This window comes from Carassius carassius, chromosome 21, assembly GCF_963082965.1.
Source record: "Carassius carassius chromosome 21, fCarCar2.1, whole genome shotgun sequence".
In the NCBI taxonomy this organism is placed as follows: domain Eukaryota; kingdom Metazoa; phylum Chordata; class Actinopteri; order Cypriniformes; family Cyprinidae; genus Carassius; species Carassius carassius.
Window position 1 is genome coordinate 7017450 of NC_081775.1, and position 21020 is coordinate 7038469.

General features: G+C 38.5%; 1 protein-coding gene across 2 annotated transcripts in view; it reads left to right on the forward strand.

Moving 5' to 3' along the window:
• The first annotated feature begins 1045 nt into the window (after positions 1-1045).
• The window catches only part of LOC132097426 (bone morphogenetic protein 1-like), a 74468-nt gene continuing 54493 nt past the window's right edge, over positions 1046-21020 (forward strand). Inside the window, exon 1 of one of the 2 annotated variants that reach the window (XM_059503130.1) lies at positions 1046-1248. In XM_059503130.1, coding sequence (XP_059359113.1) covers positions 1104-1248 — 145 coding nt within the window. In that variant the 5' untranslated portion in view covers positions 1046-1103. The remainder of the gene's footprint in view (positions 1249-21020) is intronic. The other variant, XM_059503131.1, reaches the window with a different exon arrangement.

Here is a 21020-nt window from a genome sequence, read left to right on the forward strand (position 1 = left end):
GAGTGATACACTTGAAATGAATCTAGAATTGTATTGGAGATGGTTCAGATAAAGTATACAGTTTATTTGAAAAAATATTTACACTAAAAATACTTAATTGCAGATTAACTCAGAACTACAGCTATTCCAGAGAGACATATGGCTTGTGTCTAAACTTCTTTTTTTTCACCTATATATTAAATATGTATTCTCCATAATCTTTTCAGACAAACAGTGAACACTATGTAAGTGGCTCCTCGACCTCAACATGCTTTCATCATAACATAAACAATAATTCTGATATATTTCATTTGACCATTATTGATTTAGATAGATGGATAGGTAAAGAACATACATGGAACACTTTTCTGTAAAGACCGAAAACACACACAGAGAGTATTACTAACTGAACTTTATACACTAAAAAGTCCTTTTGAAACAGTAAAGTATACCTTACCTTACATTTTCAGAAGAAAAGTTACAAAAGCTGTCACTGCGGCGATACACTAAAGGTACACCTTTCTACCTTACTCTGGTACCTTGAAGGCACATAGCTCTAGTGTAAGCCTACACAAAAGTACCTAAATGGTACACATTAGTACTTGAAGTGTACATATTAATACCAAAAGTGTACATATTAATACCTCAAATGAACACATTAGTATATCTACTAGCAGCAGAATGTACCTACATTGTGTATATTAGTGCCTTTTGAAGTTTAGTTTTTTTCCTAAAAGTGTACTATGCACAGAGAACAGCACACAGTGAACGTAGCTATAGAAACACAGAGACCACACTGGAAACACAACATAGGTAGCTTACACCGGGATCTCTGCATACATACAGCAGAGGCATGTCACAAACCAGTGTGAGAAGCACCAACACCTCTCTCCTACAAAGTTTCTAAGCTATGCACTGGCACACAGCCCTGCTGCACAAATCACTTCACTGCTATGGGAACACAATGTGAGTGTGTCCCTGTGTGTGTGGAGGCAGAGCTGCGTTTTTAAACCCGCCCTCGAGAGGGATCTCATTTCCCCTAAAACCTCCCATTTTTCCTCCCTCCCTGTGCCGATCATCTCCGTCCGTCTGTACCTCTCTATTCCTGCTCCACTAGCCCAATCATGGACCTCGCAGCGAGGTGTGTGTTCCTGCTCTCCAGTTTCGCCGTGCTCGCAGCGCTCGATCTGGACGCGATTGACCCAGGCTACTATGTGGAGACCAGCAGCCCGTCAGATGTGATCGACTACAAAGATCCCTGCAAAGCTGGTGAGCCCGAGAGACATCTATTTCCCCTGCTTTGATAAGATGCAAGCTTTCGCGCAAGCCACGTAAGGCTGCTGTGATACTGTGCGAACTATAAACCGTAGATGACAGCGCAGAATAAACACGCGATCCGCGGCGTCAGTAAACACCAACATACTCTGTGCAAAGTGTTGTTGACACAACGATTTCTTAAAGATTACGCGATGGTTTTGACACCAGACACGAAAATATTTACCTGGCGGTGTTTTTTTTTCTGCTTCTTCTTTCCTCCTCCAAATCACAGCCGGAAAGTTTTCGTTTTGTTTACGAAAAGTTTCGCGAAAGTTTGAATTTGCGAACGGTGCGCCAACGATTGACATGCATTTATTTGTAAGTGTAAATTGCAGTTAGAAGTATCAGGAAAACTTTAATTTTTTATTATTGGATGGATTGCAGATTGGGTTGCTATAGCAATGCATTTTTATTCCTTAGATAGTGTTCTCTGTTTTTTTTGGGGGGGGGGGGGGGGGGTTCCGGAACATCCCCCCTTTGCCATGTCACTCTGTTGAATGACGTATTAACTGGCCGGCTTGGTTTTCCTGCACTACCTCATCCACTAGAGAAACTGCATTATGAGGTAGGGGATGTAATTTAACACCGACAGTTATTACTGCATACTTTTTTTCATTTTTGAATATGTGTTCAGGAGCAAGGACCACACCACAACCAAATATGTAATAGTATAGTTTATTGTTCAGAATTTTAGGGTTGAGTTTGAAGAGGATGGAAAGATAAAGTGGGTAGGATGATGGTAAGCTTGATCTGGGCGTCTGGAATTGATGGCCTGGAGAGACTCGAGGATGGGGATTTCATCTCATTTGTATATTTAGGCCAGACAATTAAGACCCCCGATGCAACCTGAAAAGAATAAGGATAGCTGATTTGATTAAAGGGGAGGGAAGGGTGGGTTCAAGAGAACGAGACAAATGGTGCGGTGTGAGGCGGCTGATATATGAAGGATTCGGGAAGTTAAAGTAAAAAGCGCTCAGCTGGATGTCCCCATTTTCATGGCTCGACCAGACTTGTATCATATCCACATATTCCAGAGGATAACTTTATCTCGACCTGAATTCAACCAATTATGTCTGATATAATTATGGTTTAGTAGCTCTAGGGAAGTAACTAATTCTTTGGGTCCCAAGAGAAGCACTGTCTATTTTCACATTCCGTGTCGTCAGGGCAAGCGCTCTTATTTTGTCGTTCGCCAAGAAGAGGTTAGAGTTTGAAAGCTGAAAATGTTTACTTAGAAGGAATGGTCCCAAATATGGCATGCCTAAACTTTGAGCATCTAACTAATACTTGAGATTTCTTAAAGGTGCCTGTCTAAATTTTATATTGAGGTGATGTTAAAGTACTTTCTCCAATCCAAGTTAATATGCGGAGACAAGTTGAAGTAATCCATTGGAAGGTTGATTTCCCTAAAGAGTCTAACACTGTGACTTTGTGGTGCTATAAAAACATTGCTGTTTGTTTGAACATCCTGACCCAACAGAGCAAAATTGGCCTAACCAATGGGGTGAGATTGGGGTGGCATTACTTTTTTAGTCAACCAATTACAGACGAGGGGAGTTTTTGGGAAACCAGTTTATTTTTGCAATATATGATTTAAGGCTGGACGATTATGGCCTAAAATCAAAACCTCGATTAATTGAACATTTTACCTCGATTACGATTAATGAACGATTATTTTGTTTCTGTTTTTTTTTTTTTTGCCCTCATAGTTCACTGACAAGGTTTGTACTGTAAGCAGGGCCGTAGCTGGGGTTTGCGGGGCCCCGGTGCAGGCTGTACCAGTGGGCCCTGTTTGAAAGTGTTTAAGTTGTATGTTCGTTCTGTTTATTTGTTTGTGCTATTTACACAGTGTTTAAGTTTTTTCAAGTTTGTAAGTGTCCAGGTACAGAAACCGAATAATTAAATGTAAAATAGCACTGTAAAAATTAAACATACAGTCAAACCAAAATTTATTCAGACACCTTCAATATTTCTCACATTATCAGTTTATTTGCTATAGTTTAGAAAATGGTAATAAAATATGACAAGAACTCAAGAGTTAAACTGTCAGAACAAATTCATATTGATAATATCAGATAACTTTGATAGAAAGATATGTAATGGATTACGATCAAACAAAACTTCAGACAACAGTCAATAATTTTGTTGGCCAATTACCAAGCAATGTTCAGTCTGTGGTGTGAAAAGGTTGCATTAGCTTTTCCGCAAAGGAGAGCTCAGTTCAGTGTTACTGTCTCTCTGTTACTCTCCGTTACTCTCTTTCTGCATGCGCACCGAGCACAGCATGAGTAACCAGCTGCTAAGTTCAGCTTTTTCGCGTCTTGTGTTTGAATGCTTTAAAGGTATTTTAAATGGTTAAATTGGCATGTGACAAGGCGTAATAACACGTGAAAATGATACGCTTTAATGACGACATGCAGCAGCTTTCTGTCAACCGTCTTGAACATCTTTTTAGACTGGCCTCAGCCAGACGGTTGAGATCGACTATTAAAGGTGGGATATTTTTTCCTATTGAAAGAACGATCACTATCAGCAGTAATTTTATCTATGTTTGTAACTTTTCTTATGGATTATTGCTCGGTGTAAGAGATAAATAAAGATCAGATAGAGATAAATTAGCACATTACCAGTACATGTGATTGCGTGTGTGAATTAGTCATACTGTATTGTGAAGCTGTGGGTTGTAAACAGCATAGTTCCTTCAAAAGTAGAAAAATATGCTATAATAAGTTTTGAGATTCTAAGCTACTTTAGTAATAAATCACAGAACAGTGCTGATAAATAGTTTCTGCGTTCCTCTGTGTGCGCGATCTTCAAAGCTACTATTTATATGAGTGTTCATGCCACAATGCAGCTGCGCGAACAAGGGAGCTCGAAATAATAATACACATCCTAGCGTCTAATCGCTTGAATATCCAAACCATAATACAAATACAACTGACAAAGTTTAGTGAAGACGCAAGGCTCACTGCTCGCGCGCCATCACTATGTGTTGAACCGGCATTCACCTCCGTGTTTTGCTTTTATGCCACTGACTGGACGGGACAGAGTCATGTGGCTACACACGCGCTAGTATGCTTTTAAGGGGGAAGTATTAACAGGATTAAAAAAAATACGATATAACCGACATGGGAAAATTACGTCGGTTAGGGGTTCTGAATTTCGGTTTCGATTACTTTTCGATTAATCATCCAGCCCTAATATGATTCTAGAATGGAACTTTATACTTGGTGCCGTAATGATGATTAATACAGGTTTGGAATGACCTGAGAGTGAATAAATAATGACAGAATCATCAAGGTTGAACTATCACTTGAAGAGATCAACCATTAACTGATCTAAAACTTGAATGTAGTTTCTAGGGATGAAAGCACATTAAACCTAATCTTCAGCTTTTGGTGGGATGTTACGGATTTCCTTTGTTTTGCCACCTGCAGGTTGACATTTGATTGGTTTTTACACCGTTAAGTGGATGGATTGAAATGAATCCAAGTTTCTTGAAGCTCACACAGGGGTCACTCCAGAGACGTGTAAAATCCCAGGGATCTTGGTCTCTATTAACTTGTCTGCAACTCCTCTCCACCTCCTTCCTAACTCCCTCTCTTTCATCTTCCTCTTTTTTTTTACTCTTTTAGGCCTGTTTTTTCTATGTCCTCATTTGCAGCTGAATGGGGCCCTTGGCTGTTCATTTTTACATTTTCACCCCTCTGAGAGACAGCCTTTCCTCTTAACCAGCAACTATAGGACAATAACGCAGGCCACCAGCTGAAATTGGTATTCCAGGCAGATTTGGCTGGTTGACCCGCAAAGGCTCAGGGGGCGTCGATCTCATACTAGGATTAACTTCCCGGATTGTTCTGTCACTCTGTGATTCAGGCTCTCCAGCGATGTTAAGCCAAAGCGATTCTGTTTTGGTTGGTGACTCCTCGCTATCCCATTTCATGCATCATTCAAGTTAGCTTAGCTAAAAGAAGTGGCCCTGTCTGCTCTTTCTCTAAATTTTTTATTTTATTTGGTGCGTGAACCAAACTTTTTGTACTTTTTGTAAAAAGGAAGTGATGTATTTACACAGGTTGTGAGTCAGAGTTCACTCGCGATACACCGAATATCTGTTCATTCACAGCTGTTTATCTCCTTCTTTTATAAACAGTTTAATAGCTCCATCACCACGGTTTTCGAACAAACAGATTTAATGAGTTGACGCCACTGTGGAAGTAATGCCCTTAATTTTTGTGTCAAAGTTTGTGCTGGTCAGTAGAGAGTATTGGCCGATCCTTCATTACCCCTAATACCTTAACTGTGATGTCAATACCCATAGTGCCTGGCTCTCTGACCTGATTGGACTGTTGTAAACACATCTATAACTTTGGAGAACAACACATGTGCACTCTCAGATCTGAGTGGTATAAGAGGACGGGGTTTGGGATTGGTTCTGGATGGGGCCCAAGTGGCCCAGCTGTAGCAGAGATTATGCGAGACGAGAGGCCTGCGTGTACAAGAGAGGAGTAGGAACACAGATGTAATGTGCCGTGTTTACACTTCATACAAATAGATGTGGTAGAATGATCAAGCTGTCAAACAGAGTTGCTGTTAAAATGCACTACATATTGATCTGCTTATTGAATTGCATTCTTAACACTAGCTAAATGAAATGCTTGTTTATAATTCAGGTTTTAAGGAAAATGGTGCACTGAATTTACTGCAAATATTTTCACCCGAAAATGGCAATTCTGTCACTTTTTATGACATTCTTCTTATTTCTTTTGTGGGACACAAACAAAAAGAAGGACATTTTAAGAACCATTTTTTCCATGCAGTGAAAATCAGTGGACTCCAAAACAATGTTATTTTGAACCCTCACTGGCTTCAGTGTAGAGACATAATAATAAAAATAATTAAATAATTATTATTCTTTTGTGTTCAAGTATACTTTTTAATTTTTTTAATAATGAATCTTTGCAAATTGCCTTTCCTAATAGCGTGCTAGTTTGCAAGTTTCACAATGAATGCGGCAAAAGTTATCCGTCTCTCAGAGAGCGGTTCGGAAAAGAGGTGCGGGATGAGCACACCTCATTTGCATTTAAAGCGGTAAACTGAAAAATGCGTGCTCTGAAAAGAGTTGTTTTTGACCGGGTAAAAAGGGTTTTCTTTTACACTTACATTGAAAAAAATTAACCAAAGTATGTTATAGACTTTTCATTAAGACCCTAAAGAATCATATCAACTTGTGGCATCCAGTGATCCCTTTAAATCCTGGCTCTTCAAGCTCACCTTCAACTGAATCCACTTTTGAGTGCAACGTCCACATCTCAACAACCAATCAACAATCAGTGCATAGAATCCGCCCTATTCCCATTAAGTCCCACCCTACATTTATTCTTTGTCGATAATCTGTTTGACTCACATGTATGGAAGAAAATATCTGTCTCTAATTCCATTCCATTGCGACTTTTTACAGCTCAATGCATGGCAAAATTATCATGAATAACTATTTAAATTTTAGGCATTGTTTTCATATATTCTAAGAAGACTTGGGGTATAATGTAGGAGTTGTATGGACCTCTTTTGTGATGGTTTATTTGCTGTTTTTTTGTTTTTTATTTGGTCATTTTTGGAGCTATTGTTATGAAGAAGCAACACTGTGTGTAGATTCTTTAAAATATCACATCATTGTCCACAGAAGTTGTACAGGTTTGGATCATGGAGGATATGATGAGTGCATTTTCATTTCTGGTTGAACTATTTCTTTAGGGAAGACAAAAGGATGAATTCTGATTTCATGTTGACTTAAAATGTGAAAATTTAGACTTAAACTGTAGCTTTGTCCTCGTTTCTCTAACGTCTTAAGTGGTTAATTCATAAACTGAAATCCACCAGACAACAAATATACAGAGAGGCTGCAAATCTCTGACTGCTGGCTTGCCCTCAGCTGTAGTTCTCACGTGGCAAATGTTGTTCCCTGTCTCTTTCCCCAGTATGGTTTTAATAAAGCACTCTTTGACCTGATTCCCTGTTGCACCACTCACCAAGAAATGTGGTGCTTGAATTCCTTCTTTTTGCGTCTTCAGAGTCTGTCTCATAGCTCTGCGTGGAAAACCACAAGCAAAGACGGTTTAGCTGGAGCTGCTGGCTGAGCGCAGAGCCTGTCATACATGCACAACTGGTGACATCATACACTCCCATGGTTCATTTTTCATTTTGGAGAAGATTAGTGGTTATTTAATGACTTTTCAAGTGATTCTGCCTAATTCCAAACAATTTCACTGTCGGAATGTGTTATTTGGCAAACCAATAGGAGATTGGGGGATTGCTTGTGGAAACCTGTTTGAAAACAGTTATTTATGCAGTTCTGTTTGGTGATGCTAGTGGCACAGAAATACACTTCCTGGAATCTTCACGTTTGTCAAGATTTAGATAAAAAGCAATTATATTTTAATTATTATATTTTGTTTTAATCAACATTATGCCAGAAGAGCCATTGATTGGGTTTAACTTGTAGTTGAACCTGGAATATTCCCTTAAATAAAATAATTTTTGACCCATGCCACATCTTTTAATTTTTTTTAATATTTGCCTTTGGTAAAAGATTTAAAGTGCTTTGCGACAACCGCTAATCTCAGCTAAAACACTGGGTCTTAATTATGGCTTTTACAGGACACCATGACAAATGCACTTGTATGGAGCCAAAAGAGTCTCAATAAAGATAAATGCACACACTACATTCACATATGCACACATAGGATTCATACATGCACACACATAATTCATAAATACACACACAGGATACACAAATGCGCACAAAATTCACAAATGCACACACAAAATTTAAAAAGCACAGAAGATTCACAAATGCATACAAAATTCAGAAATGCACACAAGATTCAGAAATACACACACAATTCAGAAAATCAAACAACATTGACAAATGCGCTCAAGATTCACAAATGCACAGGACAAGATTCAGAAATGTATTTCTGATGCACACACACATATATCTTGATTTACAAACTGCTTGCGGTCTGTGAACTTCACTGCATTTGTGTGTGAATTTTGAGACTCCCCTGACTTGGCTCCACACACAAATGCCTTTTTTTAAACAAGGAATGATCTGCAACCAATCAGATATCTCCCTTGTTTTATCCAATCACAAGAATGCACCCCACGTGGGGGATTGTTTACTTATAAGCCATTCAGCGAACGACTCACTTTCCTCAGCGAACGATTCACTTTCCTCACGCAGCGAAGACTCACTTTCCTCAGCGAACGACTCACTTACCTCACGCAGCCGGCGACCCACTTTGCGCAGCAGGAGACTCACTTTCCGCAGCCGGAGAGTCACTTTCCTCTCGCAGCGAACGACTCACTTTCCTCACGCAGCGAACGATTCACGTTCCTCACGAGTCATGCTGCGAACGACTCACTTTCCTCTCGCAGCGAACGACTCACTTTCCTCATGCAGCGAACGATTCACTTTCCTCACGAGTCATGCAGCGAACGACTCACTTTCCTCACGCAGCGAACGATTCACTTTCCTCACGAGTCATGCAGCGAACGATTCACTTTCCTCACGAGTCATGCAGCGAACGACTCACTTTCCTCTCGCAGCGAACGACTCATTTTCCTCACGAGTCATGGAGCGAATGACTCATTTTCTTCACGCAGCGAACGATTCACTTTCCTCATGAGTCACGCAGCGAACGACTCACTTTCCTCACGCAGAGAGCAACTCACTTTCCTCAGTGAACGGTTCACTTTCCTCACGCAGCGATCAACTCACTTTCCTAAGCGAACGACTCACTTTCCTCATGCAGCCGGAGACCCACTTTTCGCAGTCGGAGAGACCCTCTCGCAGCGGACCACTGATTCTCTCTTCATGTAGGGACCGAATATTATAATTAAAGTGACTTCTATATTGCATCCAAAATAATATTTAGATATATTTAAATATTTAAAAAGGTGTAATTTTTTTTTTTTTTACTTTCATTAAAATATTGCAATAAAATGAAATAATTGCCTATTGCAAATTTATGAATCCATGGTTAACTTTTTTTTCTGCAGTCACTGGGCTATATGTATTGAGACTTTTTTAAATTTATATTTTGTAAAAAATAATAAAAAATAAACTTGAATTGTAATCTAAACATCTGTATTTTCATACAATTTCATAGGCTATAATATGCCGCACCACAGGCATATCGCGCTGTGTGAACGCGTTCTTGTGATTGGCTAAAAGAAGGGAGATATCTGATTGGTTGCAGATCATTCCTTGTTTAAAAAAAGGCATTTGTGTGTCGAGCCAAGTCAGGGGAGTCTCAAAATTCACACACAAATGCAGTGAGGTTCACAGACCGCAAGCAGTTTGTAAATCAAGATATATGTGTGTGTGCATCAGAAATACATTTCTGAATCTTGTCCTGTGCATTTGTGAATCTTGAGTGCATTTGTAAATGTTGTTTGCATTTCTGAATTGTGTGTGTATTTCTGAATTTTGTATGCATTTGTGAATCTTCTGTGCTTTTTAAATTTTGTGTGTGCATTTGTAAATTTTGTGCGCATTTGTGTATCCTGTGTTTGTATTTATGAATTATCTGTGTGCATGTATGAATCCTGTGTGTGCATATGTGAATATAGTGTGTGCATTTATCTTTATTGAGACTCTTTTGGCTCCATACACTTGGCCTGATTGTAAGGAAAATCTCTCTCAGTATTATAGGAATCTCAGGAACTTAAATAGTGAATCTGGCTGCTTAAAAATATAAGGCTGTATTTCTACCCTGAAAGCCCTCCCGGGAACTTTCGGTGCATTCATCTAGATAAATTCTGCCGTTTATGGAATGAAAAATGAATGAGATGTAGTCACGCACAATTACTGTATGTCTCCAACTGCAGTGTCTTTTTCCTGAAGGAATTGGATAGCTACATTGCTTAACATTTGTCTGTCAACATTATTTCCTTAATCCAGCCTCAGGACAACAAATGAAAAAAAGTTTAATTTGTAAGACCTCATTTCCATGAGCTCCAGGATTCACCTAAACTCTCTAAGTGCTGTTGTTTCCTGGCTGGTTCATTGAGCCAGTCTCTGCTGCTTGTGCAATGGACGTTTATAACTGTAACCGAGCCAAAGTATCCTCTCTTTCCTCCACCTCATGCCCTCTGGGTGAGGATCACAGAAAATGAGGGCTAGATATAGGAGAGTGAGATGAGATGAGGTGAGCGTGCCTGCAGACTGTAGGTCATTCAGTGCATGCCAGCATGGCCTGGTGCTGCGGGTTTCTGCGTCTGTCTGCCAGCTGATGTGACTGCGGTGCATTCAGACCCCTCTGGCAGCTAAACCGTGAACCACACATCACCCCGCTGCATGTCTGAACCCATTTCAGATGCTGCTTTTTTTAAATGATTGAAGTTAGAACTGATCTGAGACCTGCACTAGTTATATGTCACCCCCAGCCATATGCATTGTTGGGGAAGCTACTTTGACATTGTTAAAGCTATAAGCTACTTTTAAAGGTCAAGTGTGTCCTTTCTGTGCCACTAATGTTATCAAATGAATCAGGGCCATGATTTAATAGAGATGTAAATGAGTTTGTTTCTTCATGGAAACAGATTTGGAGAAATGTAGCATTACATCACTTGCTCACCAATGAATCCTGTGCAGTGAATGGGTGCCGTCAGAATGAGACTTCACAAAAACATCACAATAATCCACAAGTAATCAATACGACTCCGGCCCATCAATTAACATCTTGTGTAGTGAAAAGGCTGCATCTTTGTAAGAAACAAATTCATTATGAGGTCGTTTTGAACTTCAAACAGTTGCTACCATCTAAAATATGAGTCTTTTATCCATAATAACACTTCCTCCAGAAAAAGTCCATCCTCTGTTGACCCTTTAGATCAAAATTCACGGAATTGTTTTGTTAAAAAGATGCTTTATCCATGCATATTTCTCTCCTGATTCAGATGAGATGACATATTCACTGGAGAAAGCAATATTATGGATAATGGACTCTTATATTAGACAGAAACAATATTTTGAAGTTAAATTCCTTAATGAGGGATTTTTAGTTTCACTCAACATTATTTGATGGACTGAAGTTGTGTGGATTATGTGTGGATTATTGTGAATTTATTTTATTTTTTTATTAACTATGGACTCTCATTCTGATGGCACCCATTCACTGCAGAGGATGCATTTGTGAGCAAGTGATGTGATTCTACACATTTCTGTTCCCATGAAGAAACAAACTCATTTACATCTTGTACGGCCTTAGAGTGAGTCCATTTTCTGCAAATTTACAATTTAACTATTAAATTGAAAATAGTTCACCCAATTTTGTGTTCCTTTAAGAAGGCAATATTTTGGAAACAGATCAGATTTTATCATTTCATTTTAAAGACCAGAAAAAATATTTATCTTGCACAAAACATAAATTTAGTTATTCATTTTTTTATTTATTTTTTACTAAATTAGAATAACAGCACCAATTTGCACACATACATTTACATAGAGTATAATAATATAACAGCCGTGGAACAAAAACTTCTTGATAAATGGCAGTTCCGTAAAATGTTCTGAAAAACAGTTTGCCAAAACAAACTGTCCAAACCAAGCGATTCGCTAAAATGAATATGACCTCCCAACCCTATACTAAAGAGACAGAAGGTGCATTCCATTAGACCGTAAGTTCTTCACAGGGTATTCCGCCATCTTAAGTGAGATTCCAATCCGAAGGGAGCGAACATGTTCAGTTCGAAGGGCACTGCGCACGCCACAGGGAATAAGGGAACATCGATACATCACTTCACAGGAAGTGGAGAGCGATTATCCCCAACTGTCATTGCGCGCAGCACGTCATCACCAGTCAGAACTGTCTATGGTCAGAACGGCCGTCTTCGCTGTCTTCGTTCATATTCATTACAGATTGTAAAAAGGTATGATAATGTAAAATCGACTAGAAGCAGATGAGGCTCTGCCATTTTTCTTTATTTTACTTTATTTACCTCAGTGTTTACTATACGGCTGTGCGCTGAAAGAAGGCGCACGAGACCGCTATGCAATTATATGACAATTTATTAAAAACACATATATACACAGTTAACCAAATAAAAGTTTATTTTCATATTTGCATGACAGTTACAGCAGGGCTTAAATTCTGTTAATAGTCAAGTAATAGCAGCAATAGTCAATTAAAGTGTATAATAAACATACGTTTTTCATTATATAGTACTCAATGTTTTTTCTCTTTTTTATTGTATAGTGTACATATTTTAAATGTGATTGTAAATAAAAATTAAAATATGAATGTAGTCCTATATATTTATGTTATATCATAATCTGTGCGACCCCATCGTTGACTTTCTTTGATGACGTTTGCAGGGCGTTCCAAATAAGCGGTTATTGTTAGTGAAGTCCACTTCAACTGATATACCGTGCTCAGGGAGTAGGGAGCAGTGAAGGAGGGACGCTGTCGAATGGAACGCACCTAGAGAGGAATCTTCCAGAAGATGGCGTTTGATTATTGCCTCAGGTTGCTCGGTTGAAAAGCTCTGCAATATAATGTAATAAACAGTGTGTGACAGGCTATAATCTTTGTCACGCTACTCTGCTACCTGTTACTGGAAATGCTTCACAATTTAAAAAACTGCTGAACTGCTGTAACAAAAATTTAGTTATCGGGATAGTTCACCAAAATATAAGCATTTTTGTTTACCCATACCCGTGTCATTCTGAATCTCTTCCACTTTCAAAGAGAACATTTTTTAAAGGAATTTTTCATTCAGTTACAGTGATGTTTTCAAGCTTCAGTAAGGATGAAAAAAACCCCATAAAGATATAATAAATGTGTTCCATATGAGTTGAAACTCTGCTTTTAGGTGGAAAACGTCCAGCATTTAAGCAATGCTAGCATGGGTGTTTCTAACCCAGCGGACTCAGGCTGTCAGCTGAATGTTAGCAAACAGCTTGAGTTTGATAAGAGAAGGTTTGAGTCAGATAAGAGAAGGTCAAGAGAGGTAAAAAAAAGAGCGTGGAAGAATCATGTGGAGGAGGAGGACATCTGGTTTTCATACATCTGCCATTCTAAGAAACTATATGTTGTGATACTGGTTTTCAAGTCAGGAAGTAACTTCCTGTTTCTTTTCTCCTCTCCCTAGTATGCTGCTTTCTGCTCAATGAGTTATAACAATCTAAATCCATTGCCCGGCAGCAAAAAAATCATCTGCCAAGCACAGTGAGGTCCAAAAGCCTGTGTCCTCTGGTTTAAATGCTTCTATTTGGCACTCTTTTTAAAGTTTTGAAAGAATAATAAATTATATTAACAGCATAACAGTTTGAGTAGAAATATTTATTTCATAACAGAAGCACTAAAGCTGTGTGAGCTCCACACGTTGATCGAAATATCATGTTCTCTGGTATGATTTAATAACGATCCAAAAAGAGCATCTTGTGCTTCAGTGGAATCCAGAACATCTGTCTGTACAAAGTCACATGATCTGTGTCCTAGAAATAGTGCACATCTGAAATGTTATTTTAAAAAGTTCTTTGAATTTTTAGTTATAAATATTATTGATGCTTTCTTGGACTTGGCATAACAATCATCGTAATTTTTTTTAGATCATGACAGAGATACACTCCACTTTTTTTAGGTTTAAATAGAACATTTTTGAGTTCTCCAAAGAACCTTTCTGTGAGAAGTTTGAAGGACATTTTAGTATTCTAAATAACCCTTTTCCACTATTAAAGAACCTTTTGTCCAAAGGAAAGATTAATTGATGTTCCTCAAGGAACCTCTAAAGAACCTTATGTCCAATTGTTTGGCTGTTAGTGTATTTTTGTATTTATTCCCCATTAAGTACTCACTCTTCCAATTTTCTTCCCAAGCAAATGAGCAGAGAACATGAAAGAGAGAAACTTCAGTTTGAAGATGCTCTTCACATAATTCACTAGTATGAGCCTGTTCACCACCTCCAGCATTGCACTCCATTTGTTCAAGTAATGACACAGCAGGATCTAACAAACAACGCGAGCCCTGTCGATGTCTTCAGCATGTGTGTACACAGCGTGAGCGAGCATGTATGGATGTTTATGTGTGTGAGCCGAGCTGATCTGAGCAGGCAATGAGTAATGAAGTGATCTGAAGAGTAAGGCATGTGTTCCTCGGGGAAGTGTTTAAGCAGGCTTGAGAGCTGATGTGGGTGTTATATGTGCGGTAAGAGGATTTCATTGTGTGTTCATTGGCATTCTGTAACCTTCGGTCACAGGTCAACTTTTATTTTGGTTTTGGCAAATTTGAGCTCTCAGCCAGAGATTTAATCTAGAGTAATGTCTTCCTAGCCAAGCAGATATCTTCCCACAATTTTATGCTGTTACATGCAAACATTACAGTAAGATACCGTTGTCGTCTGTTGTAATGTGCCATTCATTTCTGCTGTTTCTACTATTAAGATTTGTCCAGTGTTGTAGAGTAACATTTGAAGGAGTAGTTCACCAAAAAGGAAAATTTGCTGAGTATATTCTCATCCTCAGGCCATCCAAGAGGTGAATGAGGGTTTCTTCATGATAACAGATTTGTAGAAATGTAGCATTACATCACTTGCTCACCAATGGATCCTCTTCAGTGAATAGGTGCCGTCAGAATGAGTCCAAACAGCTGATTAAAACATCACAATAATCCACAACTAATCCACACCACTCCAGTCCAGTCCATCAAATTATGTCTTGTATAGAGAAAAGCAGCCTGTTTGTAAAAAACAAATCCATCAAGACATTTTAAATTTAAACAGTTGCTACTGGCCAAAGTTTATAATCCATTATAACATTTCTTCCAATGAAAAAGTTCATCCAATGTTGTCCTTTTACATTAAAATCCAACTTGTTTATAAATGTTTTGGACTGTTTTCACTTAGGGCTGGGCGATATGCCAAAATTTCAGAACACTTCACCGATTGTCTTTTTTTTTTCCTAGTCAACTTGAAAAAGTAACTACAAGATGATTCAAGTAACTATTTCTTTATTAACCCTCTAGCTACAAAAAATATATATTCCAAGTGCTTCACGCATGTTGTTAAATATCTTTGCAGAAAAGATGCATGAACTACAACTACATCTTGTACTAATGTGTCTTATACATATTATATGTTCAGAAATAATACAAGGAAAATGCTTTAAAAAAAATCTGAAAATTTCAAGGTAATTCAAAAATTACTAAATTTACTGATAAAGCCCCTTTCACACTGCGATTTGGGAAAATACACGTGTAATGTGTCCCAGCAATTGTTCCCGTGTTGCTAGATTTTGCCCCTTTCACACTGCCAGTGATTACCCGGAATATGTGCGTGCGTTTACACACAACCCGTAGAGGTCCCGTAAAGACACGTGACATCAGGGCGTGACGTGTAATGCACGAGTCGAAAACACTAGGCACGTTAACTTTCACTGAAGCTGGCGAATGTTCTTCGTTACAGTTTGCACATATTTTTTCCGTCGCAAACGTTGATCTGCCTTCAAAACACCCCCTAAAAGATTTGCACGATAATGTGCGTCATCACTACAACACATCCTCTACGGCATTAGTTCTGGCTTTTGTTCACACAGCTCTCGTTCTGGGACTAAACCCGGCAATGTTACTAGGTCCCAGACACGGGATCAATCCTGGAATCAATCTGGGGACGTGTTTGCGTTCACACTGAAGGCAATCCGGCAATTTTCAGACAATTTTCCGGGTCCAACGTGCAGTGTGAAAGGGGCTTATGTCCCCAACCCGGGATCGATCATGGAATCAATCCCGAGACGTTTTTGCGTTCACACAGAAGGCGACCCGGCAATATTCCGACAATTTTTTCGGGTCCAACGTGCAGTGTGAAAGGGGCTTATGTCCCCAACCCGGGATCGATCGCAGAATCAATCCCGAGACATTTTTGCGTTCACACAGAAGGCAACCCGGCAATGTTCTGACAATTTTTCTGGTCCAATGTCCAGTGTGAAAGGGGCTTATGTCCCCAACCTGGGATCGATCGCGGAATCAATTCCATGACGTTTTTGCATTCATACAGAAGGCAATCCGACAATTTTCTAACAATTTCCCGGGACCAACGTGCAGTGTGAAAGGGGCTTCTGAAGGTTTCATCTAATTAGCCTCACAAGAGTGTGTGCATTGTCTTCTAAATAAAGATGAGCCCTGCGTGATGCACTATAGGGAACAATATGCTTTGTTGTTGGTGTGAAACGATCACAAAAACCTTTGGAAGGTCTCTGTCCAACAATCTCGTTCACACCTAATTAGCCACAATAATGAGAATGCAAACTGACCATGAAAAGCGAGTGTTGGTTCGCTCACTATGTTAGCAACACCTCTGCCATGTTTATGTTGCTCTCTGAATAATTCATCCCGTCGTCCTAGCAGAGACTTTGCAGAGTATAGTAAATGCTAGTACTTAGTTCTTTACATAAGTTTGTAGAGTACTAAGGCTTACTAAGGTTTAAAAATGCAAATGTAATGAGTGGTTAAGTGTTTGGATGGTTAGAGGAATCATTATTCACACATTCAGATCTCGGATCAAAATAATGCAGCTAGCATATTGAGAGTGAGGAGTCACGTGCCAATTTGGGTTGATTTAGGCAGGGTCTGAGCCGGTCGGCCATGACGGTAGGAGACGCTATCGGTTGCCAGGGGCAACGCCTTCAGAACTTCACAGAGGTGCGACTAAACATTCCAGAGCTCTTAAATTTTTATGCATTCATTATTTCGGCGGGACAGAAACAGATCTACGAATACGAGAAAGAAAAGAAAGAAAGTAATGCAATGCAAAAAGATAAGGCAAAAGAAAAGGGACCTTACAGGAACAAGCTCACACCAAGCGCAAAACAGCAGTATTTGGAGAAGCTCCAGGCATCCAAAATATCGACCCATACGAGCTCCCTCGACCCATACGAGCTCCCTGCAGCGGAATGGCACAGAGACCTGGACCATTTACCTCCATGCACATATATGGACATTGTGAATTATCTTGTTTTTGGTGTAAGTTACTTCACAATGCAGGAGTTTAAAAGCCACAAGTCTTTGGAAAGTTACGAGGTTTTCTGTTGTGGCTGGGTGCAGGACTTGGCCATCTACAAGCCTCCAGGTGGTGAAAACAGCATTGTACTGGCCAGGGTAAGTTTATTCACATGCGTTTTAGTGTCTTGTAATTACGTTGCATTTAGCAGACACTTCTTGACTAAAATGACAAAGTAATGAACTGCGACTGTTTCGTAAACACTAGATTGTAACGAGATGTTCAATGTACACAAACGTTTCCAACATGATTTGATGTAGGATAAAGCTGTTTATGTTTAGGTATTTAGTTGTAATTTGATTTTAGCCCAATGACACATACTGTACCAGGTTTTTGTGTTGGGTGTTGGGGGCTGCAAAGTGGACAAACCAGTTCTGGGTTGGCTAGGGTAGTTAAATGTGTGATTGCAAGATGTAAATGTCCTGATGCTATGTCCAACATGGCGGAGAGGGGGAGATACCGTGATGTCAAGGGGAGGGGCTCTGTTCCAACTCCTCACTCTCAATACAGTGAAAATGAAAATTAAAGCAAAAATTGGTCGTACACGCCGACATTAATAGCTCTTTCCACTCATCAGGTGTCATTAATATTGGTGTGTAAAATGAGGGCAGTCTGGCTGATGGTTGGATCAATAGCTCTTTGTAGGCAGTAAATGGTTTGTTATGGTTAGACGGGCCGCAGCCACTGTTCTGACCCCCTGCTACCCTACAGCAACTGTTTCCATTTAACATGCCCACACACACATACACACATTTAAGTGTGTGTTTAATTGCACATGTGCAGTCGCACACACCCAACCTGGTGAAAATGCAGAAACCTTTTACAAATATTCACTTAAAAGACCAAAAGAAACACATTTTGGGTTATTTTACTGTATTTTAGACACACAGTTTGCATGATATATGTTTTTTCCCCATTGGTGTAGGTAGATATTGGGTATTGTGGCACTTAAAAATAATAATTTTGTAAAATTTTTACTTTGTATTTTTTTTCCTGTAGCTTGGCTAGCTACAGTTTCAAAGTTTTAAAAATAAATTCTATAGTTAAATGATTTATTAAAAAATATATTGACCCAACAGATTCGATTTAGTTAATAACTTTTTGTTATAAACTTTTAACTTTTAACACTGCACGTTGCTTACCACATTGAATATATTGAATATAAACTGGCAAGAAATAGTAAACTCTCTTTTATCTATCAGTCTAAAATAAGATTATACAGTACAAATATCAATATAAAATATGTTTTCGAAACTGTGATACGTTTATTTACAGACAATGTTCATGTAGTCCGGGTTGCAGATCGCCTGATGCTAGCAACAGCCAAATTATGGTAGAAATTTTGTAAACTATGTTATCATTGTTCCCCCCCAATTTTTTATTATTTTGAAAAGTAATACCACAGTAATATTCTGAAAGATTATTGCAATTTTTAAAAGTTTTAATATATTGTAAAATGTAAAGCCTTCAGTGTCACATGATCTTTCAGAAATCACTCTAATATACTGATTTGCTTCTCAAAAAAAAAAAAAAAAAAAATAATAATAATTTCTTGTTCATATCAATGTTGAAAACAGTTGTGCTGCTGCTTAATATCTTGGTGTAAATTTATTATAGGCCTACATTGTATTTTTATTTTTTTTATTATTTGATGATTAGAAAGTTTAAAAAACGGTGTTTATTTGAAACAAAATCTTTTTTATAACAATGTACTGTATTTGTAAAACAAAGTTTTTACTATAATTCTTATTCAGCAAGGGTGCGTTAAATTGATCAAAAGTTCTTAAGAAAACACCTTTCTGACCCCAAACTGTTGAATGGTAGACTGTACTTCAGAAACTAATGTGGAGATCAAGTACGACTGGGAGCACGATGAACGACCTGTTTGTTTTCCAAATGGCTGGCATCTCTTTGGTCGTGTGCCTTCAGAAGTCAAAGACTATCCCACGGGCCGTCTGAGAGTCTAGCCGTCTGAAAGCAGTCGCCCTTCTATCGCACTTTCTTCATCCCGGCCTCCCTCGGACAATCCCTGAAGGCGACACATAAAGCCCATTCCCCAGTCCGTGGCTGGAGTCTAGTCTGGGACACAAACTCTGATTAGGCCCTTCAAAAGCAGCAGCCGAGTGGGCTTCTGCTGCCTGATGTCCAAATTGCAGTGTCAGGAAATGTCAAGGTAAGCATTTGCTGAGGAAAAACAGCTGGAAGTGTTTTTACAGGAGAGACGAGTGAAGGGGTGCACTGTTTACAAGATTCCCTCATCCCGCGGTCCTAACACGAACGCTCAGCACCATCTGTGTCTGTCCAGAGAAGAAATGTGTTTAGAGATGCCGTTTTTCTCCAGGGAAATGTCAGTTTATTAACGGATTTGTACATACTTGTAAATATTTCCTTGACACTATTTCTTAATCGACAGCATTTTCCTGGAAATTATCTGAAGGAATCTCACTAGTCTATGTCCAGGTCACAGTTTCACAGTTCACTACAACATGAAATAATAATAAATTAGTTAAATAATACTTTACTTAAAGAAAAAAGAAAACGAGAATTTATATATATATATATATATATATATATATATATATATATATATATATATATATATATATATATATATATACACATTATGCCTTATCTGCCTCCCCAAATTCTCATTACTGCAATGCATCTGAACATTTTACTTGTGTTTTATTATTATTTACTTAATAGAGAATCAAGTATTTTTACTGCATTTCACTTATTTATGATCAGTATAAATATTTTTGTTGTAAAAATATTATTTTCATATAAACGAACGACATTTACAGTGAAGGGTTTTTAATAATTATATAATTTAATTATATACTGTGTGTATAACATAAAGTTTTTTATTTTATGAGATTATAATAAAATTATAGAAAACTTGAAATTTAATTGCATATAAATTATATCTATACATTAAGATGTAGCAGTGATCCTTTAATGTAAATCGTAAATGTCTTTATATTTATAAATAGATAATGAAAAAAATAAATGATATGAAGAGTAACTGACATAAGGAATACTTGAAATACTTAAAATATGTATGTATAGGTATGTATGTTAGTATTTTAAGTAGGTTAAGTATTCTTTTTTGGAGTGGGGAGGGGGGTTTAATGGTGTTGTAATAAATATTTTTACTGTAAAAAAAAAAAAAAAGAAGTAATTAACAGTTTATGTTCAATTTAATTTACCATAAATAAATATACTAAATCCCGGGCTGCTTGATTTTGCACCTACTGGTGACGTTAAGTGAAACTGGGATAGTGAACCCAGACCTGCCTAATAGCCGAGGTCCTGATGAATGTGAATAGTGCGTTTAGATTTCAGGAGGTGACAGCTATTCTCATGCGCAGCAGGCCTGTAGTCTAACGTGCGTCTGCCTTACGACCCCCAGCCCAGACGCTCCCACTGTTCACCTCAGAGATGCTGAAGGCCTGAAATCTCTGATATTGTGGGTGGTAACTTCAAGACCTGTCTAGACCTCACATGTGATCCCCTCGGGCTCTGAATAGAAACCAGTCTAGGTGAAACTGGTGCCAAACTGGCTTTTGTTAATGAAAGTGCTGTTGTGTTTGGAGCCAACGTGATCATCAAGAGAGGTCAGGCAATGAAAAACACATGAGACAAAAAGCTTTGCCCAGCTGGACCACAAT